This window comes from Berkeleyomyces rouxiae (assembly GCF_048999995.1).
Source record: "Berkeleyomyces rouxiae strain 22BRR77 chromosome Unknown BrBRR77_ptg000004l, whole genome shotgun sequence".
Taxonomy (NCBI): domain Eukaryota; kingdom Fungi; phylum Ascomycota; class Sordariomycetes; order Microascales; family Ceratocystidaceae; genus Berkeleyomyces; species Berkeleyomyces rouxiae.
Genome location: NW_027396494.1, coordinates 1,909,883 through 1,935,635, shown reverse-complemented (window position 1 = coordinate 1,935,635; position 25,753 = coordinate 1,909,883). Strand labels below are relative to the sequence as shown.

Genomic DNA, 25,753 nt, shown 5'->3' with positions numbered 1-25,753 from the left:
TTACCTCAAACCGACCATACGACCTAGAGAGTTCTATCCTCTCCTCCCGGCCGTATATCCGCGCAGGCCTGACTGTCCACCTCTGGAACCTATCATTGTCCTGAGTCGTTGGCTTTCTAGAACCCTAATGGTTTCCTTGGGCCCTATCCGTAATATTTTGTTAAGCTTCATTTAAAGACTCACACATTCTTCCAACTCTTTGTTATTCTTTAGCACACCTTATTCTTCTTTTCGTTCCGGCTCTCGACTACGGCCGATATCCCGTCTTCCTATGATCATACTAGCGCTGCTGTTGTTACACAACCTTCTTCGTCCGCTAGTCATAACTCGGCTCTTTCTGGTTCTTAGTTGATTCCATTTCTCAATCTACTTCTCTTCTTCTGTGGACAGTCAGTTGATGGCACTGTCTCTGTCCCAGCTCCTTTAATTTCGTTGAAGCACTTTGTTCCTCTAGGCTAATGTCGTCTCAAGCTTTGCGTTCCACTGCAAGCAATGAGAACCGGCGGGCTCACCGCACTACCGCTGAGCAGGTTCTCGATCCTGTTGATCAGGATGACCTACGGCTAGAACAAGTGCACAAGCGATATCCCGAATGCAGTTCGGACAGTTATTATGATTTGCGTCCGGTGTTCTTGCGGGATGGTGTACCTTCAACCACCTCTTGTCAAGACGCAGGTCATGCTGTTAATCTTGTCTCGACTGCCGAACATATCAATACTCTTCCGTCTGATGATGCACATCTAAATTTGCAACTTGTCAAGCAAAACCTGGATGGCATGCTCACACGTGGCTTCATTGCCCCTACTTCTTCAGTGTTGGCTTCTCCGATTCTTTGTCCTCGGGAACCAGGCAGTGTACGATCTTCTGTTGATTTACGGGCGGTCAACTACCTTATTTTATAAGCTGTTCATTTGGTCCCGCATCAACCAGTCGTTACAACTTGCCACATCTGAACGGGGGTTTCCAGAAAGCCATGTCTACCAGCTATGCACCTTTTGGCTTGCAGCAATGATGTTGCCAACTCCCAGATTACTTTGAGTTACAACATGGTACCTGAGTGTATAAAGTGTTGTTGTTGAGTTTACTCACACACCTGCCATTGTGCCAAAGCATGTTATTGAGTTCTTGTGGGATTTCTTGGACAGTTTATGTCTGTTTTTAGACCTCTGTGTCTGTATTTCTTGGCCTTTGTCTTGCCTAATTGTTTTGACTCCTGTTGGGTCTATTTATATGATATCAGCAGCTAGTGTCTGTTCTTTGCTGAGCTCGTTGGTTCTACGAACAGCTCGTGTCTGTTCTTTGGGTTGACACCTCTTAATGCCTCTTCCTTGTGACACCGTGTGTCCATCGGCGACTGTTTTTTTTGTGTCTCTTCTTTGACCACTATGGTGCTTGCGTTTGACCCCTGCTGGGTTATAATTGCCGACAGCTCGTGTCTGTCCGGGTATTGATAGTTTATATCTACTCGCTTTGCTGACAGCCCGTGTCTGTCTGGGTATTGACAGTTGCTGTCTACTCGCTTTGTTAACAGCTCGCTTCTGTCCCACTTCTTGACAGTTATGTCTAGTCTTCGTGCCACAGTTGTGTCTAATGCGTTAGGCCACTGTTCGGACTATTTTCTTTCGGCTGTTGTTGTGTCTACTTACGACCACTATACGTCTACTTCTTGTGACATGTTCTGTGTCCTCTACTTTGGACAGCTCTCTTGCCTGTTACTTTCTTCGACTCTGTTACGTCTACTTGCGACTACTCTATGTCTCCTTTCTGCGACCTCTTTGTGTCTTCACTTGGGCCTACTCTCTGCCTCTCTCTTTTGGACAATATCTTGTTGTTTTTCTTCTCGTTAAAAGAAACACGATGTCCCTCTTCGAAGTCCTGCCTATGGTGGTGCAGGCCAGTCTTGTATCTTGTGCTGAAATACTGCCAAGTTTGACAAGCTGACTTTACCAATTTCTTGTTTTCCCCTTTCACCAATACTCTTTACGGATCCTGCACGTCTTTGTTTCCATGCTGTCTGTTGTCATATACCAATTACCCGATCGATGATGAGTCCCCATTACACATGTTAGTCTATTCTCCCACAACCGGAATCGTGTTCGTTTACATCCATCGAACCATGTCCCAGGGGGTTCTTAGCTATTGTGGAGGCGATTATGTCGCGGCGATTGATGATTGTGCCAACTGAGTAGCCACTCTGGTGTACACTTGTTACCAGAACTTGGTAGTTCTCAGGGGACCTTCTGCATCTTGCAGGCAACAGATTTATGGGCTATGGAACTGAGCGATTGTTGTTTGTTATAACCTACAGGCCTGGCTCTTACTTCTATGACCTGTTACGGGTTGAGAACCCGTGGTTGGATCAGACAGAGCTGATCCAGTGCTTTCGAATGCAGGTCGTTTCACCGAATTTGGACAAGGTTTCGGATGAACTTCGGCAACTCTTCGGAGGCTTCGGAGAGCTCGGACCGGGTCGGACTTGAGGTCCGTGGGTAGGATTCGCCTAATCCGGCAGGATGCAAAAAGGTCCGAAGTGTTCCGAGGGAAACTGAGGGATTCCGACGGGATCGGAGTTAACCTCGAGTTATCGCCGAAAACTCGGACATAAGGAGCTCACGGAGGGATATTGAGCCGATCGGGAACTTGCATTTGTAAGCACAAAAATGTCTATATAGTAGACCCAAATCCGCTGTTTAGTTTAGTCTTTCTTCTTCCTTTTTCTCTCCATCAAAAGATAATAAACAGCATTCTGGTCATAACTGCAAGACTCTCTTGTACTTAGTGAACCGCTCACATATTATCTTTTGATCCTTTATTGTTTCTTAGAAGTTTGTGAGGAAACTTCATTGCCCCCTATTGTTTCTTAGAAGTTTGTGAGGAAACTTCATTGCCCCCTATTGTTTCTTAGAAGTTTGTGAGGAAACTTCATCACCCCCTATTGTTTCTTAGAAGTTTGTGAGGAAACTTCATCACCCCCTATTGTTTCTTAGAAGTTTGTGAGGAAACTTCATCACCCCCTATTGTTTCTTAGAAGTTTGTGAGGAAACTTCATCACCCCCTATTGTTTCTTAGAAGTTTGTGAGGAAACTTCATCGCCCTCCTACCGCGCCATACTTGACGAATGAAGTACGGCATCACATCAAGCCCCCGCAGTACAAGCCCCGTACAGCCACCCTCGCCCTCATTCTGGTCCGCATCCGAAGACAACGCGTCCCCTATACGCCGTCGAGCCAGAATGAGTAACGACAAGATGGAAGATGTTCTGGCTGGACTTGCGCTTGACCAGCCTGGCCCCTCCCGGCAACAAGCCGAGGCGCCCCCACAGCAGAGTTCAGACACCCCAGGATTGGAGGTGTTCACTCCGGAGCAACTGAGAGTGATCCAGATGTTGCTACGAAGCCAAGTCCTGTTACAGGCAACCGCCCCCCCGGCACCTGCACCTGCCCCGGTAGCCCCTACCCCGGCGCCAGTACGTACCCCGGGCCCCTTCGCCCCGATGATCGACCATCGGTACAACGCAAAATGGCCGGAGTGGGACGGAAAGACAGCGTCGTTCCCGCGATTCTTCAAACAGTTGAAGGCCCGAGCTCAGATCGAATCACAAGTCGTTGGCTCCTCCCAGGCAATTTGCCTAAGTGTTTTCATGGCCATTCCCACAGAGCAACAGGCCAGAGTTGAACAGTGGTTCACTGACGGAGCCACTCATGGTTGGGATTGGGACGCCTACCTTGGCCATATCCATGACCAATTCGAAGACAAGGAGGCTATTCAGAAGGCGGGTCAAAAGCTTTTGACCATGCAGATGGGAAACCATCAGAGTTTTATATCGTTCTTGCAGGATTTCGAGCATCAAGTTGGCCTTTGTGGAGGTTTAGATTGGCCAGACCGTGTGAAGATCATGTACCTGAATTCCGCTATCAACCAAACGTTACAGGTACACCTCACGGCAAAAAACCTCCCCAACGATGATTACCCGCGTTGGGTTGAGAAGGTGAAGACGGTGGCTGGCCGAGTGGAAGCGTTGCCAGGATACCGGTCGAAGGACACGTCCAAGACCTCGACGTGGTACGCGAAAACTAGAGGTGGAGCAAGGTTCGCCGAAGTGGTGACCCCAAGTGTCGCAAATCAGCAGACGCGAATCGACAACGACGGAGACACCATGATGACAGGTGTCAACGCCCTCCAAGGCCGCGCCTCGAACAACTATGGACAACGCCCCCGAAAATCCCGCGCCCCTTGGAGAACCCCGGCGGAGATAGAAACCGCTAGATCCAGCAACGCTTGTTTCCGCTGTCTTGCCAAGGGCCACCGATCCTTCGAATGCCCCAAGTTTGCCCCGGCCCGTGCGCCCGCAAGAGTGAACCGCACGACAATCCAACAAGCCCCCGAATCGATGGATGATGTGGCCGATGACCTTTCCGACGACGAGGAAAAAGAGTAGACTCTGGGAAAAGTCGCCCCCAGGGTCATAAGAAGAAGAGCCCCAACAATTGCGATGTTCCGCTCGATGTATTTAAAGATTTACACTCCACTCCGTTCCTAATTGAAGCATTTATTAACAATTCCTTTTACTGTGATGCTTTATTTGACAGTGGATGCCTTGTAACATCGGCGTTCAACGAGACTTTGGTGAGAAAGAAAGGGCTCCAGCGCATCCCGATAAGAAGACGGGAACTCAAGTTAGCCGAAAACGACGAAAAAAAAAGATGGATCTCAGAGATGGCGTTCTGCGATCTAGATATTGACGGCCGGACAGAAAGAATTTTCGGGTACGTCATCCCGAACCTAGCATACGACATGATTTTGGGAAAACCCTGGATGGAAAGGAATGACGTTGTCTACCTGGCGAAAGAACGAGTCATACGCCTCGGAAGCGAAGAAGATGCCCAAGTTGTGAGAGAAAAAGGATGGCTCGACGCCCATATAACAACCACAAAAGCGAGCATGGTGATGGCATCCGTCTTTGCTGCAGAAATCCGGCGCAGCAAGAAAAAGAATGAAGACATAGAGGTTTTTGCTGCCACCATCGAAGACATCAACAAGGCATTGCAAGTAAAACCTCGTGTTACCCTACAAGAGATCGACAAACGACTGCCTAGCGAACTCAAACACTTGGCAGAAGTGTTTTTAGACGACGAAAAGGACGACCAACCCCCGAACCGCCCCGGAATAGACCACGCTATCAACCTGACGAAAGACAAACAAGGGCGAGAGAACGAAGTCCCGTGGGGTCCCTTGTACAGCATGTCCCGCGACGAGCTGTTAGTCTTACGGAAAACCCTCTCGGACCATCTGGACAGGAATTGGATTCGAGCCAGCAGCTCTCCCGGCGGCGCGCCTGTTCTTTTCGTACGTAAGCCTGGAGGAGGGTTGCGCTTTTGCGTTGACTACCGCGGCATTAACGCCATTACTGAAAAAGACCGATACCCGCTTCCTTTGATCAGTGAGACACTACGAGCGTTGTCTAAGGCGAAGTACTTCACAAAGGTCGATGTTCGTGCCGCTTTCCACAAGATTCGCATAAAAGAGGGAGATGAATGGAAAACGGCCTTCCGCACACGTTTTGGACTTTTTGAATGGCTGGTGACGCCTTTTGGACTCACCGGAGCCCCTGCAACCTTTCAACGGTATATCAATTCAACCCTGCAAGAATATTTGGACGACTTCTGCTCCGCGTATATTGACGACGTCCTGATTTATACCGACGGCACCTACGCAGACCACATGGAAAAAGTCAACCTCGTCATCAAAAAATTGGGAAATGCAGGTCTCCGTTTAGACATCGACAAGTGCGAATTCGCAGTTTTTGAAACAAAGTACCTAGGTTTCATCATCCAAGCAGGCAAAGGTGTCAAAGTCGACCCAGCAAAGGTCGCTGCCATACGAGAATGGACGCCACCCACCAATGTCAAGGGCGTTCGAAGTTTTATAGGATTCGCAAATTTTTACCGCCAGTTTATCGATTCCTTCAGCGACGTGGCGGCTCCACTAGTCAGGCTAACGAAGAAAGGCACCGCATGGACCTGGGGCCCAATCGAAGAACGAGCTTTCGAGACGCTGAAGAACCTTTTTATTACCGCCCCGGTTCTAGCGATGTGGGACGAAGACAGGAAGACGATCGTGGAATGCGACTGTTCTGGATGGGCCCTGGGAGGAACTCTATCCCAAGTGGACGACGAAGGCGAACTGCGCCCAGTAGCATTCTTTTCCAAGAAGCTGTCCCCTGCCGAGGTCAACTATGAGATTCACGACAAAGAGCTCCTGGCAGTTGTGAAGTGCTTGGAAGAGTGGAGGGGCGAATTGAAGAGTCTTGGCGCCCCCTTCAAAATATTGACCGACCACAAGAACCTGCAATACTTTATGACGACACGGAAACTTTCAGAGCGGCAGGTTCGGTGGTCCCAGAAGCTTTCAGAATACGACTTCCAGCTTGAGTTCCGATCAGGAAGCAAAAGTGGTAAACCCGACGCCCTTAGCAGACGAGAACAAGACATTCCTCAAGGCGAAGACGACGACAGGTTAAAATCTCGGATCATGAGACTTGTCAAGGACCATTGGGTGTCACCAGATGCAGCAGTAATGATGACCCCGGCCCACGTTACCCAACCCGCGGACCGGATCCCTAACGGTGCGCAGCTTTTCGCGCAACTCCACCTGCAGGAACTATGGGATACAGCTAAGACGAAGGATTCGGATATTGCACTCATGTACCAAGCGTTGGCCAGTGGCGAACGAAGTTTTCCTCCTACCATCTCGAGAAAAGTCACGATCTCTATAGCGGAATGCGAGTTCGACGAGCGCGGCGCTCTAGTATATCGGCACAAACTGTTCGTGCCTGACTGGGAACCATTGCGAACTGCGCTGATCCAGAAAACACACGACTCACATGTCACAGGACACCCAGGTCGAGACGGCACGCTTGCGATTCTGTCCCGGGAATTCTTTTGGCCTGGCATTTCAAGAGAGGTGCGCCAATTCTGCGCCAATTGTGACGTGTGTGGACGATCCAAAGTATGGCGAGAAAGAAAGAAGGGACTCTTACGACCACTGCCTATCCCTGAACGACCACACTCGGAACTCGGTATCGATTTTATGACGGAACTACCTGCACGAAAAACTGGCGACCCACGATACTTGATGGTCATTGTGGACCGACTTACTGGAGCTGTCAGCTTGGAGGCCATGACAACTATGGCAGCCGAAAAGTGTGCAGAGCGGTTCGTACACTGCCACTGGAAACACCACGGCTTCCCTCACGCCTTAACATCAGACCGTGGAAGCAATTGGACGAGCGAATTTTGGACCAAGTTGTGCGAACTGACAGGGATCGAACAGAGACTGTCAACTGCCTTCCACCCAGAAACCGACGGAGCGACAGAAAGGATGAACCAGGAAGTGTTGGCATACCTACGAGCATTCATTACCTATTCACAATACGACTGGCCCGACCTGCTACCATCCGCTATGTTAGCAATCAACAACCGAAACACTTCGACAGGAATGAGCCCCTTTTTCCTCACGCACGGCTACCATGTCAGTCCAATTCAGCAGGTCATCGCCGATCAGGCTCTTCACGGAGTTTTGGAGGCCACAGATGCGGAGAAGTTCGTTCAAAAGCTACGCGAAGGTTGGGAACTGGCACAAGCAGCAATGGCCACCCGTCAACAGGAAATGGAAGACCAGGCAAACAGATCACGTGGTGCCCAGGAACGCTTCGAAGTGGGTGACCTTGTATGGTTAAAACTCAAAAATATCAGCACTCCGCAACTGTTGAAGAAGCTTGCTTGGGCCAATGCCAAGTACCGCGTCACGAAAGTGGTTTCTCCCCATGTGGTCGAGCTTGATGTACCAACAAACATCCATCCCCGCTTCCATGTCGACCTCCTTAAACGAGCACCGAACAACCCGTTGCCCTCCCAAGAAACAGACGATGCCCAGCCTCCACACATTGAAGAGAACGACTACGGCGAGCCTGAATTTTTGGTCGAACAAATCCTGAGAAGTCGACGAAGACGCATTGGAAGGGGATTTCGAAGAGAACTACTGGTTAAATGGGTTGGATACGCAGAGCCCGATTGGAGACCACGAGCCGACTTTGAGGAGACTGAAGCACTGGACACCTTTGAAGCGAAGTTTGGAGACGACGATGACGTTGGTGAACCAGAGGCCGGTGCGCGGACAGGGCCACCCACACAGAGGAGAAGAGGGGGGTAATGTTACGGGTTGAGAACCCGTGGTTGGATCAGACAGAGCTGATCCAGTGCTTTCGAATGCAGGTCGTTTCACCGAATTTGGACAAGGTTTCGGATGAACTTCGGCAACTCTTCGGAGGCTTCGGAGAGCTCGGACCGGGTCGGACTTGAGGTCCGTGGGTAGGATTCGCCTAATCCGGCAGGATGCAAAAAGGTCCGAAGTGTTCCGAGGGAAACTGAGGGATTCCGACGGGATCGGAGTTAACCTCGAGTTATCGCCGAAAACTCGGACATAAGGAGCTCACGGAGGGATATTGAGCCGATCGGGAACTTGCATTTGTAAGCACAAAAATGTCTATATAGTAGACCCAAATCCGCTGTTTAGTTTAGTCTTTCTTCTTCCTTTTTCTCTCCATCAAAAGATAATAAACAGCATTCTGGTCATAACTGCAAGACTCTCTTGTACTTAGTGAACCGCTCACATGACCAATGCCATAACTAGGGAGGACAACAAGGTTGAAAAACCTTTGCCTTTGCGGGTACTGAGCTGCGTTCTCAACTTATTCCCACTTAAGATCCTTGGTGCTGCCCCTCGGTTGATGAGGTTGCCTTTCGTTATTCCCATTCTTTTTTACCTTCCTCTTGTCTGTGGACACGAGGCCCTTACGAAGTTGTCGTTGCACTTCAAGGCCTTGTTTTATGTTGATCAGATGTACAAGCTTTCATGCTAGGGATTCCGTTGATCCCCTATACGTCACGATGTTGTTGGTGCATCGAGATCTACAATTCTTGCCTGCGGAGTCATGCTGTGTCTAGACCCGTATGGTTGGCTTATTCCTTCTGTTCCGATTCTGCAAAGCCCGGTGGACTTCCGTGTCCCTAGATGCCCGGCTTCCTTTTGCGAATTCTCCGACTTGATTCTAGTCTAGGATGTGGCGATCTTAGTACTGCTGTGGAAATCAGTCATTTAAAAGGAGCATACTGTCATGAATAGCCATTCTTGCCATTGCCATTGCATAGGGTTATGCCTGGCACCTTACCCCGCTTCCGTTGTGTCACGCTAATGTTCCAAGGACGTATGATGATACGGTTATACCACTTGGTGGTCTGTGTAACCTTGAGGTGTCACTCCGGTTTATCTACTCGGGTGTGGCCGGCTTGCACACTATAGATCATCGCTATTAGGTAACTCGGTACTCTGCAGTTGATGCAGCTTATTCTGAGTTGACTGCTATTCTCGTTCCTTTTGTGTCAACAGCGTTTGAGCGTGGGGCCCACACCTGTTAGGCCGATATCGCTGTAACGCGACATATCGTTGCCTGGGTGTCTTGAGGGATTTTCAGTTCTGCTGCTGCCGTGTTGGTTTATCTCGTGAACTAACATCCGGTTTGATAGTAGCGTCTGGTAACGTTGAGTTACGTATGTCCCCACTTTCGGTTATCTGTGATTTGGTTCTAGCTTGGGAAGATCTCTGTTGTCAGAATCTGCAACGCCTTAAATAGCGTTGCCTTCTGCCCTGTGTGATCAGGTTAACTCTTGCTCCCCAAGCTTAACAATCACATACACCCCTTTTGCCATTCTTCTTTGTATACTAGTTTATAGTATCACTTCTTCGATAGTACCTTCTTCTTTAGTACTATATCTTTAATTATCACTTGTTTCTTGATAGCCTTCATTGCATCAGTACCTTCTGTCGTCTTCGTTACCTCAGTGTTCCTGTGATTGTTTATTCCCTTCCGTGTGTTATAAGATCAATTAGTTGAGTGTGCCTCTTTACCTCAAACCGACCATACGACCTAGAGAGTTCTATCCTCTCCTCCCGGCCGTATATCCGCGCAGGCCTGACTGTCCACCTCTGGAACCTATCATTGTCCTGAGTCGTTGGCTTTCTAGAACCCTAATGGTTTCCTTGGGCCCTATCCGTAATAGGCGTCCATGGCTGAACGCTGTTTGCGGCCTCCGAGTTGAGTGTCGTCTAGAAGCGAGCTGTCATGGCAATTAGCGAGGTACCCTAAGCGGGTCGCAAAGACTTTCTCGAGCACTTTGCCTAGACAGTTGAGCAGTGAGATGATGCGGTAGGACTTCACGACTGAATAATCAGCCTTTCCGTCTTTCGCGAGCACAATCCCAGTAGCTTGCTTCCAGAGTGTGGGGTGTATTCCGAGGCGAGACAGGGCTTTGTAGACGGAGAGAAAGGGCGCGGGATGGGCCTCAAAGGCGATCTGGATGATCTTGGCGTTCATGCCGTCGGGCCCGGGGGCCTTCTTGGCGTTGGCGGACATGATTGCCTCCTTGATCTCGTGGTCTGTAAGGTCAGGCCAGGGGTATATGCTTCGGTCGGTGTCGTTCGGGGGGGTGTCGTGGGGGGTGTCGTGATGGGGGTCGTGATGGGGGTCGTGTGTATCGGCAACGTCAGGTCGGGGGTCGACACCTGCGCTAGACGTAGCACCCAGTAGCGTCAGGAAAGCCTTTTCCTTCTCCTCGGGGGTATTGGCTAACCCGTCTGGCCCCTGGATGGGGGGGAAGTAACTCGCCGTAGCTGGCTTGGTGTATTTCCAGGCTGTGTAGACCTTTTCGTTGTCAGCGTCAGAAAGAAAGGTAGTCCAGTGAGTAGACTTAGCATCTTCGACAGCATGGGTGTACTTGTTGCGAATCGAATGAAACTCAACCAGCGACAGCCTGCCTCGTCTGTATCTTCTCTCTGCGCGCGATGCGGCCTGGCGTTGTGATTGTAGCTCGGGCGTTATTACGGATAGGGCCCAAGGAAACCATTAGGGTTCTAGAAAGCCAACGACTCAGGACAATGATAGGTTCCAGAGGTGGACAGTCAGGCCTGCGCGGATATACGGCCGGGAGGAGAGGATAGAACTCTCTAGGTCGTATGGTCGGTTTGAGGTAAAGAGGCACACTCAACTAATTGATCTTATAACACACGGAAGGGAATAAACAATCACAGGAACACTGAGGTAACGAAGACGACAGAAGGTACTGATGCAATGAAGGCTATCAAGAAACAAGTGATAATTAAAGATATAGTACTAAAGAAGAAGGTACTATCGAAGAAGTGATACTATAAACTAGTATACAAAGAAGAATGGCAAAAGGGGTGTATGTGATTGTTAAGCTTGGGGAGCAAGAGCTAACCTGATCACACAGGGCAGAAGGCAACGCTATTTAAGGCGTTGCAGATTCTGACAACAGAGATCTTCCCAAGCTAGAACCAAATCACAGATAACCGAAAGTGGGGACATACGTAACTCAACGTTACCAGACGCTACTATCAAACCGGATGTTAGTTCACGAGATAAACCAACACTGCAGCAGCAGACTGAAAATCCCTCAAGACACACAGGCAACGATATGTCGCGTTACAGCGATATCGGCCTAACAGGTGTGGACCCCACGCTCAAACGCTGTTGACACAAAAGGAACGAGAATAGCAGTCAACTCAGAATAAGCTGCATCAACTGCAGAGTACCGAGTTACCTAATAGCGATGATCTATAGTGTGCAAGCCGGCCACACCCGAGTAGATAAACCGGAGTGACACCTCAAGGTTACACAGACCACCAAGTGGTATAACCGTATCATCATACGTCCTTGGAACATTAGCGTGACAAAATGGAAGCGGGGTAAGGTGCCAGGCATAACCCTATGCAATGGCAATGGCAAGAATGGCTATTCATGACAGGCGTCCACCATGGCTTTGCGCGGGCACTGTGCCTCTTCACTGCCATGCACCTCTGACAAGCAGATTGCAGGGCCTCGGAAAGCAGTCGCGCCATTGCGTCACCGTCTGCAGAAATCTCTGCCAGGGACAGCTGAAGCTCAAGGTCGGCCTGGCCAGCCAGCCATTCCTTGCGAAACAGCGACCAGTCGGCCGTCTTGGTGTTGAACGCCGGGTTACGTGTTAGGGTTTTGGGTGTGGTGGTGCTGACGTAATCAAAACTGATGGCCCGGTGATCGGAGCCCGTCTCCTGAAGATACCTCCAGTTCGTAAACAGGCCCGGTCGAGACCGCAGGGAAAATGCGAGGTCGACCACCGAGGTCGTGCTGCTGTTGACGTATGTGCCGCCGTTGCATTCAACGTAGTCGTCGTCGACAATCAGGGTGGCATTCTGCGACATCAGCCAGTTAGCAAAAAAGTCAGCTCGTGGTTCGTGAGGATGCTCTCGCTGGGAATTCCACCAATAGTGATGGAGATTGAAGTCGCCGAGAAGCAAAGTACTGGTGTCAATATTGCGCGATAAAAGATTGGTGCGCTCAATGGTATAGGGGCGGGGTTGGGTTTCGGGGACAGGCTGCACAGTCAGCTGGCGTTCGTTGTAGACATTGAGAAGCGAAAACGGCTCCGACGCAAGGATGCGCAGGGTCTGAATATCACTCTCAGCATCGCCAAACTCGAACAGCACAGAAAACGGCAGGCCTTGGCGGACGTAGGTCAAGACCCGCGGGCGCAAAGGCATAGCCTCGAGATTCCTAACTGTAATATGGTGGGTGGTGGTGTATTGAATGGGTGTAGAAGTTTTAACTAATCGGTCAATAGAATGTGTAGAACTTAACGATCTGAAGATAGGTATCTCGTAAACGCAAACTTCAACTTGTCCTCCAAGAGATCCAAGTTTCGTTTTGTTGCTACTCCTTTCGTTTCTTATAGGTTTTCGGGGACCCACACATTTGTATGGCCCCCTGTTATCTCCTTCGTATTGGATTAGTAACCTTGGTTACTTTATCCCTCATACTCCCGTCTCGGGTTCCTTACATTCCAGGGATTTGGTTCCTAGTGCTAGGTTGCCTTCCTAGTACGTGACCTCAACCCTCTCCTAGCCGTTTCCAAAACGGACTCACTCTATTCCCGTTTGTTGTCTCATCTTGCTGGGATCTCAGCTTCCTCGTTGGGTATCAACCCTAGTGCTGAGACCTTAGCTGGTCCTTGATTCAAACAATCTTACATTCACCCTCTCCTTGAAAGAACCGACTCTGGTTCCTGGTCCGGAGCGCGGGGTGGACGTCTTGTTTTCCGGGTCGTTTGTGATTGCGGCTTCACGGAACCGGGCCTTGCTGGTCCGTTCCGATTTTCCTGGGTTTTGTCTTCTTTGCCTCTCCCTTCTGGTGAGCATGTCCTCATTGCTCTTGGTGAATTTCTGCTGACGGTCTTTACAGCTTATGGTTTGACTGCGTAGTCTTCCCATTTTGCATGTTTCCTCCGCTGCTTGTATTCTTTTAGCAGTTCTGTCGCTCCCTCCAGGTGGGCTTCTGGTTCCCAGGTGTTGTACTCAACTGGCCATCCTTTCCATTTGATCTTGTACCACAGCTGGTCGCCTTCTTTCCTGTGGTCGGTGATCTGCTCGACTTCCCATACTTCTAGATCATCGTTGATCTCCGGGAGTTTCCCGTCAATCTTCGGTTCTCCTTCCCATGGTTCGAGCAGGTTCACCCCCACTACATTGTGCATCTTTTTGTACTTCTTAGGCAATTCTACCTGGTACGCGATGTCTCCAATGCGTTTCTGGACCTTTACTGGAATAAAAGTTGGCGCGAGTTTCCGCTCGCCCGACTTAAAGCTAAAATTCCTCGTGCTCAGTCCAACCCAGTCTCCGACCTTGAATTCTTGATTCAACCGGTTTTTGTTGTAGTGCTTTGCCTGGGTCGCCGTTGCGCGCTTCCAGGCTCTCTTGATGCTGGCCCTTAGCCCGGCAATCTTGCTGATTCTTTCTGCCACACCTTCTACAGTGGGCTCCTTGAGAGGTTCAGTATACTCGATGAATCTGGGGTGGTATCCATACAATGCTTCGTAGGGACTGACTCCAATCGTGGCGTTGACGTGCATGTTTCTTGCAAACTCTGCCGCTCTTAGAACATTTGCCCATTGTGTGGGTTCCCCTGAGCAGAAGATCCGTAGGTACTTCCCTAGTTCTTGATTCATTCTCTCTGTCTGTCCATCCGTCTGGGGATGGTAGGCAGTTGACAATTTCCTATGTGTCTCTCTGTATTCGCAGAATTCTTTCCAGAATCTTGACGTAAACAGCTTGTCTCGGTCTGACACAATGCCTTCTGGTGAACCGAATTTGCACTCTATTTCATGGAACAGAATCCCTGCAAATTCTGCTGCGTTCAGGGTTTTCTTTGTTGGTACAAAGATGCAAGCTTTAGTCAATCGATCAACGATCACTAGCACTGCGTCACAGATCTCTCCCAGCTTCAGGCTGGAGCTTTCTGGTAGTCCTGTGACGAAATCAACTGAGATTTCTTGCCACGGGTGTTCTGGTAGAGGCAATGGATTCAATAACCCAAATGCCTTGTGTCTTGGTTTCTTTGACCCTTGACACCTCATGCATTTCTTGCAGAATTCGTTAACAGACTCGTCCAAGTTCTTCCAATAGAACTTCCTTCTGATGAGCTGCGCTGTCTTGGTGCTTCCCATATGTCCGACGCGTTCGTCTTCATGGTGTGCCTTCAGTATTTCTAGTATCAAAGAAGTGAGATATGGTATTACAAGGCGTCCCTTGAATCGTAATATCCCCTCTTGATCGCATTGGAAATGACCAAAGTCTTTTCCCCTTTTCAGCTTGTCCAAAGCTTCGATGCACTCGTTGTCTTGGCTCTGCAGTGCCTTAACACGGGTTCGGAACATCTTCGCGGGCCAGGCAAACATGCCTGCCTCGTAACAACTTTCCTCTCTGTTGTTGGTTTCTGAGATCAGTTCATGACCTGCATCTCTCGCAGACTCTTGCGCTTCGAGTTTTCTGCGCTTTTTGCCATGCCGGGTTTCGGTGGCTTGTGCCCTCGGCGGAGGACCGTTAGGTGCCTCCTGAGTCACACTCCTCTCATCCCTATTCCTAGGTTCGGGCTTTCTTGAGGGCTCCATCTCCTCGTGTTGCCTCTTCTTCGTCTTCGGCTCGTCCAGACCGAAACTTAGAAGCTTGTTTAGCGACATCAAGGTGTCCTGTGTAGGTATGTCCCCTACCATGTAATCCGGTCTTCTGGATAACGGATCCGCTGGGTTGGTTTTTCCCGGGCGGTGCTCGATGCTGAAGTCGTATTCTGACAACTCAAATACCCATCGAGCTATTCTCCCCCGCATGTCTCTTGCGGGTGCATTTACCACTGCCTTTAAAGCCTGGTGGTCTGTCAATACTTTTACCGTGTGATCTGCTCCTATCAGCATATAGCTCCAGTTCTTCAGACTTTCCACTATAGCCAGGAGCTCTTGCTGTCCTGTGGTCCATTGTTGGGGTTGCACCCTTAAGGACCGACGGAAGCCCGACACCAACACTAACGGCGTATCCTCGAAGGACTAGTCCGGCGCTGGTACGGCAAAACTAATGCCAGACCAGAACCAAGACTAACGGCACTTCCTAGAGGAACTAGTTGTCGTCGCCGCCGATCGTCGGTTGCCTCCCTTTCCAACAGGATAAATAGTCGCATTGTTTCTACACCATTTAGAGAGTTTAGTTTTGTTCTTCAATTCGAGATCTTTGTCCCTCTGTGTCCCTTTCTGTGAAGATCCAGCTTAGCGTAATCACACCTTAACATCATCTCGAATTCTCAAACCCCCCTTTCCCTTTTCCTTTTTTTTTTTTTTTTTATTTTTCCTTAAGTCACTCTTATCTTTCCTTTTTTTTTACTTTACCGCCGACCCGACGAGGGATCGAGATATATTTTTACTTTTCTTTTACTTTGCCATTTGAATATCCACAGCGGCCAAACCCTATGGCCCCAAACTATTTTGCACCCTCTGACGACGATTCTTCCTTCCACCACAGCTTCCGAGAAGACAGCATACTACCAGAAGTCCCCGGTGAGCCAGAGGTTTTCCACGAAGCAACAATGGCTCACAATAACGAAATGCAGGGACTCCCCAACTCCGCCCCCGCGACCCCAGTGGTTGTGCGAAACACCTCCTCCGACCTCCGCCCGGTCCGTTATGACCATACGCGGCCTGATCTCTACCCAACGTACCGGTCATACGTGGAGATGAAGTACCGCTACGACCACAGTCACTTCAACGGCGCAGGAGGGTTCATTCTGCACTGTTACGGTCTGTTAGCCGACAATGCCTTGCTCCAGGCACAGACCTACATTGCCCGCATGAGCCGCGATCCATCGTTGGAGAACGTGGATAAGTTCCTGGAATTCTTGGACAGCTGCTTCGAGGACACCTCAGCTTCCCGTCGTGCACTCTTGGAGCTGCACACCCTCAAATGCCGAGGTGCCTCTGCTCCGGAACATTTGGCTCGGGTCAGTCGGTTGATGCAGATCGCTGGCTGCTATAGACTGAGCCACGAAGAGCGCATAATGAATCTGAGGCGCACCCTCCCCGGGCAAGTGATGTCTGCCCTGGCTGGTTTCCCAGACCCCCCAACCTACGAACAATACGCACAACAGGTGCTTAATGCCTGGCAAAAACTCGACGAGTGTCGGCATGCCCACCCTCCGAGGAACCCTGCCCGGACGTCCCAGTTCCGCAATGTCCCGGCACAACACTCCCCTGATGCCATGGACTGGGCGCCCACCCATAACAGTGCCCCCCGTCGTGCCAAGTGGGTCTCCAAGGAAGAACTCCAGTCACGAAGAGCCAGAGGACTGTGCCTCCGTTGTGGCGCTGGTGGCCACATGTCCCCTAACTGCCCATTCGAGCGTGCCCGCCCCCCGGTACAACAGAGTGTTCGCGCAGCCACGAACCTCCCTCCTCCTGTACTCGAAGAAGAGGGCGAAGAATATTACGAGACCGCCGAGGAGGACTCGGGAAACTGATCGCCTCTGCCCCAAGTCGTGGTCAGAGGCCCAAGCAGGTTTTCAAAGACGACAAGGCTGCTGTGAAGGAATGGGAAGAGTTGAATAGATCTATTACCAACACATCAATTCAATTAGATGCAGTGATCAACAACACTTGTCCCGTGATTGCATTGATTGACACCGGTAGCGCTTCCCCCTCTATGATCAGCAGTGACCTTGTAAAGAAATGGAAACTTGATACGCTTTTCAGTTCGCGTCCCAGAACGCTGGTACCATTTAATTCAAAGAGTACCGTCACGGTTGACCGACTAGCCGTGTTTAAAATTGACATATCGGGCCACATAGAAAAACATGTGGCGTGGGTAGTACCAAAATTAGCCGAAGACATCCTGATCGGATACCCATGGCTCAAGAAACAAGGGGCAAGGATAGACTGTGAAGCCGACACAGTTAGATTTAAATCCGGCATTGTCGCTCGAGGAAAGGCGACGACAAACCATACCTTCCGCTCTACCATGGTACGAATAAACAGAGCGAGCACCTTCTTCCGCGCCGCCAAGAGAGATAAGCTGCGGGTTTTTGCAGCTTCAATCGAAGATATCAATAAAGCCTTGGCCCGTTTGGAGAAAGATAGAGTACCAGCCAACCCCAGAGAGTGGAAAAAGAAGATCCCAGCTTGGATCGAGCACGACAAGGTCAAGGTGTTTGATCCAGACGCACAATTTGCTAAAAAGATGCCTCCCCGCCGGCCTGGCCAGGATCATAGGATCGAGTTGACCGTGCCCGACGAAGAAGCTCCATGGGGCCCCCTTTATAGCATGACCAGAGAAGAACTCGTGGTTCTTCGCCAGACGCTTCTTTCATTGCTGGAAAAAGGCTACATTCGCCACAGCCAGTCCACTGCTGCTGCTCCCATCCTATTCGTGAAAAAGCCTGGTGGCGGCCTCCGCTTCTGTGTAGATTATCGTGCACTAAACGCGACTATGAAAAAGAATCGGTACCCACTCCCAAACATCAGCGAGACCCTAGCTAATGCTTCCAAAGCTAAGTGGTTTACGAAACTCGACGTTGTTTCCGCGTTTCATAACATCAGAATCGCCGAGGGAGATGAGTGGAAGACCGCTTTTCGAACGCGACAAGGCCTTTTTGAGTGGAACGTCATGCCTTTTGGTCTGGCCAACGCGCCTGCAGAGTTCCAAAGTTTTGTGAACAGTCTGCTACGCCCATACTTGGATGTGTGGTGCTCTGCCTACGTCGATGACATCTTGATTTATACCGACGGCACGTTAGAGGACCACTACGAGAAGGTCAACTTGGCTTTAGCAAAGGTTCTGGAGGGCCAACTGACAATCGACATTGATAAATGTGAGTTCGCGGTATCGAAAGTGAAGTACCTGGGATACATCCTTGAGCCCGGCAAGATTTCAACCGACCCAACCAAAGTCTCTGCAGTGTCGGACTGGCCAACGCCCAAGAAGGTCAGGGACGTTCGAGCCTTCCTCGGTCTATGCAATTTCTACCGCACCTTTGTCAGAAATTTCACTACTCTAGCGACTCCCTTGCTACAGTTGACAAAGAAAGACCAGGCCTTCCAGTGGGGCGAAAAGGAAGAAGAGTCCTTCCAGGCTCTAAAAGAAGCATTCACCTCGACCCCTGTCCTCTGCACGCACAATCCAGATCTGCCAACTGTTGTTGAGACAGACGCGTCTGGCTACTGTCTCGGTGCAGCGCTTCTACAGACGCAGCCCGATAGATCAACTAGGCCTTGTGCTTATTTCAGCCGCAAAATGACTGCCGCCGAATGCAACTACCCGATCCACGACAAAGAGCTGTTGGCTGTTGTCTGTGCCCTGAAGGAATGGCGTGGCGAACTCAAGGGCCTGAAGGAGACGTTTACCATCGTCTCAGATCATAAAAACTTGCTGCATTTTACCAAGTTGCAGCACTTGTCCGAACGCCAAGCTAGATGGTACCTGACCTTGAGCGAATACAACTGCACCATCGTCCACCGTCCTGGTAAACTCTCCCCTCTCCCAGATGCTCTCTCTCGCCGCGACACCCCAGACAACACGAATGACGCGCGCTACAACGACCGACTAGCCACTATCTTGCACCACGACGGTAACGGCCTGAAAGTTTTCTCGACACAAACCACCAACACGCCAGAAGCCCCTTCTACCCCCGAACTTCCGCCTGCCTTACGGGAACTCTGGTCTGATGCCTGTGCTGCCGATGATGAATACGCCATTATCCATAAAGCGTTGACAGATGGACTGTCACAGTGGCCCGAAACAATCAGACACAAGTTGAGAGTCAACATTTCCGACTGCTCTTTGGACGCCAAATCCGCTATTCGATTTCGGAATAAACTATGGGTACCTACTAACGAGCCATTGAGAACCGCCATCCTACAGAACATTCATGACTCGCCCATGATGCTGCACCCCGGAAAGAACGTCATGCAAGTCGAGCTGTCTAGAGAGTTTTTCTGGCCCCGCTACGTCGAAGATATCCGCCGTTTCTGCCGCAACTGTCAAATTTGTGGTAGTTCTAACATTCGTCGCGACAACAAGGACACCACCCTCAAAGCCTTGCCAATTCCCGACCAGCCTTGGGCCGAGATTGCCATCGACTTTATCGGACCTTTGGAACCAGCACAGAAAGGCGGCATCACCTACACCCACGTCCTAACTGTTATAGACCGTCTATCCAAGGGCGTCATCCTTATTCCCGCCGACGCCCTCGACATGGAATCTGTTGCAGATATGTTCTTCCACCACTTTTACCGACACCACGGCATGCCAAAATCTATTTTGTCTGACCGCGAATTTGTCAACGCAGCTTGGCGACACCTCTGCAAACGCCTAGAGATCGAAAGGCTAACCACAACAGCTTACCATCCGGCTACCAATGGAGCTGCAGAGAGGATGAACGCTGAGATCAAAGTCAAACTTGCCAAACTCAGCGCTGAAGGCCCCGCCTGGCTCAATCTACTGCCCATGGTCTGTTAGGGTCTGGGAGACCCGGGTCAAGGCTTTGCCTGATTGCCCGAGTTGAAGCCGGTGTGGCTTGAGCAACGGTGGTTCGAGTGTCGGTGGTCCGAGTCCGCAAAGGCCCGACTACTGACGGTCCGAATACAAGTGGCCCAACCGGCCTTGATCCGAACGCCCGATGACTCACCACGTTTGGGTCAATCAGGTAGGCCTCAGTTGTTCTACCCAGGCAGTATAAAGAGCTGCTGCTCTCTCCTAGTTTTAGTTAGTTCTTTCTTCTTCTCTCCATCGCAATATATCTGTTTCTGCCCTTCTACGTCCTTTTACGACTTGGCCCCTTACATCATATTGCGATCTTCTTTTTCGCTACAGCCCTACAGTTCTACAGTTCTACAGTTCTTTACAGCCACAGGTACAGATACAGCTTTTACAGATTGCATTGCCCCTACAGTTCTCAACAGTCTTATCGTTTATTTTCCCCAAACCCGTTATCAATCTTCATCACACATTATTTTTTACTGTTACACAAACTCTCAACATGAGTGGCCGCACCACCGACGACATGCGGGCCGCTTACGCAAGCTCCCCTGTCCCCAGTGTCGACAGCACTGAGGACAAATATGCTCAACGGTTCGCCAAGCTGGAGAGCAAGTTTGCCAAGATGCTGGCTATGCTGGAGAACCAGAGCGAAGCCGCCCAGCAGGCAGCCGCCCAAACCCAAGCCTCCCAAGCAGCGCTTGCTACCGCCACCGCTGCTGCTGCCGCCGCCGCCTCAGCGGCTGGTAACGAGAATGGTCGCGCAAAACTGCGCTACAAGATTCCCTCGCTGAGTTCCACCGAGCCCGAGGAATTTGACGCCTGGTTCGACCAGGTCCTGGAAATATGGCACTGCGAGCGTGGCCATGTGGCCGACCGAGACTTCATCGTCTCGATCTATGCCCAGGCCGAGGGTTTGGCCCGCAGCCGCATGCGGTCAATCAAGACCCGACTAACAGACGACGGCCCCGTTTCCTGCGACCGGTTCCTTCAAGAGCTGCAGGGAGCGTTTGAGGACAAAGTTGCCGTAGATAAGGCACAAGACCAGCTCTCGCGGTTAAAGCAGAGAGGCAGAAGGATCGAGGTCCATCTGCAGGAGTTTGAGGACCTGCTGACCCGCGCCAAAGCTCTGGACGCGGCGGACTCACAGAAGATTAGGTGGCTGAAGGACAGCCTCGACACGCCCATTCGGGAATACGTGGCGAACTCGTTCCCTCCCCGGGTCTTCTCGGAGTACTTAGACCGGGTCGTGTTAGCTGCCGAGGAACTGCGGCAGCGTAAGCTCGATGCCGAGTCGACTTCTGGCCGCCGCTCCGGTTATTACCCGTCCGCCCCCGCTGCCCACCGCCATCCCGACGCCATGGACTGGGAACGAACCCGTCGCGTTGCCCCCCAGCCTACTCGTGCGCCTGCTGCCCGCCGCACTGCCCGCTGGGCGAGCGAAGAGGAACGAGAGAGACGTCGTCGCGCTGGCCTCTGCATCCGCTGTGGCGCCTCAGGTCACTTTGTACGGGAATGCCCCTACGATGTGCCTCCCAACCGGAACGCGCCTCCTGCCCGTGTCCGCGGTGTACACGTGCCCACGCCGCCGCAGCTAGACGATGACCTGGATGCCGATTTCGGTGTCGTACAGTTGCCCACTGCTCAGTCGGAAAACTGAGACCCTCCGGTGACAGTCGCCCCCGGAGGGGTAAGAACAAGAAGGGAACGTCCCCTTTGCTTGTGAGAGGCTCCTTATCTGTTGACGTTGTAATCAACGGCTCTCACAACTCAGTAGCTTTAGTCGATACCGGAAATACAGTCTCCTTGATCATATCCCAGGCCCTCGTGAAACGATTGAAACTACCTTGTTCTGCGCTGCAAACTTCCCTTTCCCTAAAACCTTTTAATGACCAACCTTCTTCTGTGGCCACTCAGGCTGCCCGCTTCGAGCTGGATCTCGGCGGCCTCCGGGAAGAAGTCCTTGCCCTTGTCGTACCCGACATTTATGATGACGAACTTCTTATTGGATACCCGTGGCTGAGCCACCACAACGCCCTAATAGACTGCAACCGGCACCGTTTGGTGCTCCCCCACTTCTCCGTCCCTCGCTCTGTTTCGACCATTCGGAACTTGGACACCCCTACGGAATTGAAAGCTGCACGTGTCAGCAAGATCTTGCACCAGGACTTGAAGGTCTTTGCTGCGAGCATACAGGATATCAACAAAGCATTGGAAAAGTTGGCCCGAGAGAACGAGCCTGTTACAGATGACTGGAAGGAAAAGGTTCCCAGTTGGATAGACCCACAGAATGTTGTTGCTTTTGACCCAGAAGCACTCTACACGCGCCGCCTCCCGCCGCTGCGTCCCGGGATGAACCACGAGATTCATCTAACTGTCCCTGACTCGGAAGCTCCCTGGGGACCACTGTACAGCCTTTCCCACGATGAGTTGATAGTACTGCGCCAAACGTTACTGAACCTACTGAACAAGAAGTTCATTCGAATGAGTAGTTCCACTGCTGCTGCCCCCATCCTGTTCGTCAAGAAACCTGGCGGTGGACTTAGATTCTGCGTGGACTACCGTCTGTTGAACAAGCTGATGAAGAAGGATAGATACCCGTTACCCAACTTCAAGGAAACACTACGCCAAATCAGCCGTTCAAAGTGGTTCACTAAGCTTGACGTCGTTGCAGCGTTCCATAATATCCGTATCGAGCCAGGCCACGAATGGAAGACCGCTTTCCGTACGCGCCTGGGCTCCTTTGAATGGAACGTGATGCCGTTTGGTTTGTCCAATGCTCCTGCCCAATTCCAACGCTTCCTGAATTCCGTATTGCAAGAGTACCTCGACCTGTTTTGTTCTGCTTACGTTGATGACATCCTAGTGTACACCGATGGCTCCCTCGACGAGCACAAGGAACAAGTTAACCACGTCCTAGCCAAGCTCGTGAAGGCCGGACTGACGGTTGACATCGACAAGTGCGAGTTCGGTGTACAAGAAGTCAAGTACCTGGGCTACATCATCAAGCCTGGAAAAGCAACAATGGATCCTGCCAAGGTGCAAGCAGTGAAAGACTGGCCCGTACCCAGTTCCAAGAAAGAGCTCCGTGGCTTCCTAGGATTTGCCAATTTTTACCGCCCGTTCATCAAGAACTTTGCCGAAGTAGCCGTCCCTCTCACTTCACTGACTGGTCACCTAGTTCCCTTCGTCTGGTCTCCAGAATGCCAAGCTGCCTTCTCGTCACTCAAAGATCTCTTCTGTGCTTCGCCCGTCTTGCGCCTCTTCGACCACTCTCTGCCAACAACTGTCGAAGCTGACTCTTCAGGCTACAGCACTGGAGCTGTCCTATTGCAGCAGCATCCAGATGGCCTGTTTCCATGTGCCTACATCAGCCAGAAGCTGTCTCCTGCCGAGTCCAACTATGAGATCCATGACAAAGAAATGTTGGCAATTGTCCGAGCCCTGAAAGAGTGGAGAGGAGAGTTACGTGGCGCCCAGGGACCCATCCGAGTGTTAACAGACCACAAGAACTTGTTGCATTTTACCTCTGCGCAACAGTTAACAGAGAGGCAAGCTCGTTGGGCTAACCTGCTAAGCGAGTTTGACCTAACACTGGAACACCGTCCCGGGAAACTGTCCCCACTGCCCGATGCTCTCTCCCGTCTTCACATGCCTTCAGGTCCCGATGATCCCCGCCTACAAGCTCGCAACCAACAGCTCCTCCAGTGTTTGCCCGACGGTGCCCTGAAAGTCAGATCTGCTCGCGTTACACTGCCATCCCCGTTCCGTAAGGAAGCCCTCAGTACACTGTGGGAACAAGCATTGTCAGCCGACTCTGACTATGCGGCAGCATGCGCAGTGGTTGCCTCTCAGGCGCCCAAATGGCCAGACAGCTTGAAGACTAATTGGCGAGTGTCACTGTCCGAATGCTCATTGGACTCCGAAGGTCGACTGCGATACAGATCAAGATTGTGGGTACCCCAGTGGGAACCTCTGAGGACAGCCTTGCTACAAGAGATTCACGATTCCGTGACACTAGTCCACCCCGGCCAAAGAATCATGTGTCAGGAAGTTTCCAAGACTTACTTCTGGCCGCACTACACAGCGGATGTCAAACGGTTCTGCCGCAACTGCGAAATCTGCGGTAGCACGAACGTCATGCGCCAGCTCAAGCAAGGTCTCCTGAAGCCCCTTCCGGTACCTGACCGCATCTGGCGTGACATTGGCATAGATCTGATTGGCCCTCTCCCGCCGTGCAAGAAGGAAGGAAAAGTCTACAAGCACGTCATGACGGTGGTGGACCATCTGTCCAAGGGTGTCATCCTTATAGCCTGCCGCAGCCTGGATATCGAGTATCTTGCCAGCCGTTTCTTGGAAGTCTACTACCCTCGCCATGGTCTTCCTAACAGCATTGCTTCTGACCGCCAATTTGCCAACATGTTCTGGAAACGACTCTGTACCACCCTGAAGATCGATCGTCGTCTGTCCACCGCTTACCACCCACAGACCAACGGGGCCACTGAGAGGACAAATGCTGAGGTGAAGACAAAGATGGCCAAACTCCTACACGACCGCTCAGACTGGCTAGACTGCCTGCCAATTGTGGAGTTTGCCCTGAACGCAGCCCCAGCGGCTTCAACAGAGACGTCCCCGTTCACGTTGTCCCACGGCTATAGTCCTGACTTGGTTGAGCTGCAGCCCGACGCCATTGCCCCCCTAGCAGCCCCCGTTGCAGCCAACACGAGTCCCATAGCTCAAGCAACAAGAATCCTGAAGAGCTTGGCAGACCACACGGATTGGGCCAAAGCCTCTCTCAGCGCCGCCAAGTCTGCTATGGAGGAACAGTCGAACAGACACAGACAACCACATCGACGTTTCCAGCCCGGCGACTGGGTTTGGTTGGCAAAAAGCTCCCATACTGTGCAGCAAGAAGGCCCAGGCAAGCGACTCCGGCCAAGATACCAGAAGCTCCAGGTCTTAGAGGCTGTAGGCTCCCACAGCTACCGTCTTGACCTGAAGGGTGCCAGAGGACACGACGTGTTTCATGCCGACAGATTGAAATACCACCCGAACGACCCTTGGCCCTCACAAGACCCGCACGTATCGAGCCCCGGACCAGTCGAGATCGATGGCTTTGAGGAATACGAAGTCGAGAAGATCCTGGAACACCGGCCAGCCACGAGAGACGAACCAGCCCAGTACTTGGTGAAATGGGTTGGTTGGCGAGATCCCACTTGGGAACCTACAGAGGCGCTGGAAGAAACGGCTGCTTTAGAAGAATTCTTGCGAGCGCAGGAGACTGCCGACGTTGAGGTGTGAGTGCCGTGGCGAGAGGACTGCTTGAGTCCGAAGTTTGATTGAAGGAGCTGCGAGTTCCACGGTTGTTGCACAGGGTCTATTTCCCTTTCCTTTGACATTTTTTTTGTTTCTCCACTGTCTGTTCCACTCCTTGTTCGTTCTGTTGTCGTTTACCGATGATTAGTTGCTTGTTGTTTGCTATTCCCTTTGTTGTTTTCAGTTGGTGTCCACCTTCCTGTTGTTTTCTTTTTTTGTGTTACACGGCCATGGGAGGATGGGAAGAAAGAGAAGGAGGCTGATGTTAGGGTCTGGGAGACCCGGGTCAAGGCTTTGCCTGATTGCCCGAGTTGAAGCCGGTGTGGCTTGAGCAACGGTGGTTCGAGTGTCGGTGGTCCGAGTCCGCAAAGGCCCGACTACTGACGGTCCGAATACAAGTGGCCCAACCGGCCTTGATCCGAACGCCCGATGACTCACCACGTTTGGGTCAATCAGGTAGGCCTCAGTTGTTCTACCCAGG

The 25,753-nt window shown here is 51.3% G+C and overlaps 7 protein-coding genes across 7 annotated transcripts; 5 read left to right on the top strand and 2 right to left on the bottom strand.

The window, feature by feature from the left end:
• Positions 1 to 3,118: 3,118 nt before the first annotated feature.
• BROUX77_004748 (uncharacterized protein) lies at positions 3,119 to 4,438 on the top strand (the record flags this gene model as incomplete). Its single annotated transcript, XM_073749545.1, has 1 exon — positions 3,119 to 4,438. The coding sequence occupies one exon, from the start codon at positions 3,119 to 3,121 to the stop codon at positions 4,436 to 4,438; it is 1,320 nt and encodes a 439-aa protein (XP_073605205.1).
• A 503-nt stretch (positions 4,439 to 4,941) lies between these two features.
• On the top strand, positions 4,942 to 8,211 carry BROUX77_004747 (uncharacterized protein; the record flags this gene model as incomplete). The annotated part of the gene is made up of 1 exon (XM_073749543.1): positions 4,942 to 8,211. The coding sequence occupies one exon, from the start codon at positions 4,942 to 4,944 to the stop codon at positions 8,209 to 8,211; it is 3,270 nt and encodes a 1,089-aa protein (XP_073605204.1).
• A 1,894-nt stretch (positions 8,212 to 10,105) lies between these two features.
• On the bottom strand, positions 10,106 to 12,654 carry BROUX77_004746 (uncharacterized protein; the record flags this gene model as incomplete). Its single annotated transcript, XM_073749542.1, has 2 exons — positions 10,106 to 10,868; positions 11,930 to 12,654. 2 exons carry the CDS (start codon positions 12,652 to 12,654, stop codon positions 10,106 to 10,108), a joined length of 1,488 nt encoding a protein of 495 aa, XP_073605203.1.
• Positions 12,655 to 13,352: 698 nt separating this feature from the next.
• On the bottom strand, positions 13,353 to 14,018 carry BROUX77_004745 (uncharacterized protein; the record flags this gene model as incomplete). The annotated part of the gene is made up of 1 exon (XM_073749541.1): positions 13,353 to 14,018. One exon carries the CDS (start codon positions 14,016 to 14,018, stop codon positions 13,353 to 13,355), a length of 666 nt encoding a protein of 221 aa, XP_073605202.1.
• Positions 14,019 to 15,901: 1,883 nt separating this feature from the next.
• Positions 15,902 to 16,945, top strand: BROUX77_004744 (uncharacterized protein; the record flags this gene model as incomplete). Its single annotated transcript, XM_073749540.1, has 1 exon — positions 15,902 to 16,945. The coding sequence occupies one exon, from the start codon at positions 15,902 to 15,904 to the stop codon at positions 16,943 to 16,945; it is 1,044 nt and encodes a 347-aa protein (XP_073605201.1).
• Positions 16,946 to 17,442: 497 nt separating this feature from the next.
• BROUX77_004743 (uncharacterized protein) lies at positions 17,443 to 19,938 on the top strand (the record flags this gene model as incomplete). Its single annotated transcript, XM_073749539.1, has 1 exon — positions 17,443 to 19,938. One exon carries the CDS (start codon positions 17,443 to 17,445, stop codon positions 19,936 to 19,938), a length of 2,496 nt encoding a protein of 831 aa, XP_073605200.1.
• Positions 19,939 to 20,458: 520 nt separating this feature from the next.
• BROUX77_004742 (uncharacterized protein) lies at positions 20,459 to 25,257 on the top strand (the record flags this gene model as incomplete). The annotated part of the gene is made up of 2 exons (XM_073749538.1): positions 20,459 to 21,580; positions 21,874 to 25,257. 2 exons carry the CDS (start codon positions 20,459 to 20,461, stop codon positions 25,255 to 25,257), a joined length of 4,506 nt encoding a protein of 1,501 aa, XP_073605199.1.
• Between the last annotated feature and the right edge of the window lie 496 nt (positions 25,258 to 25,753).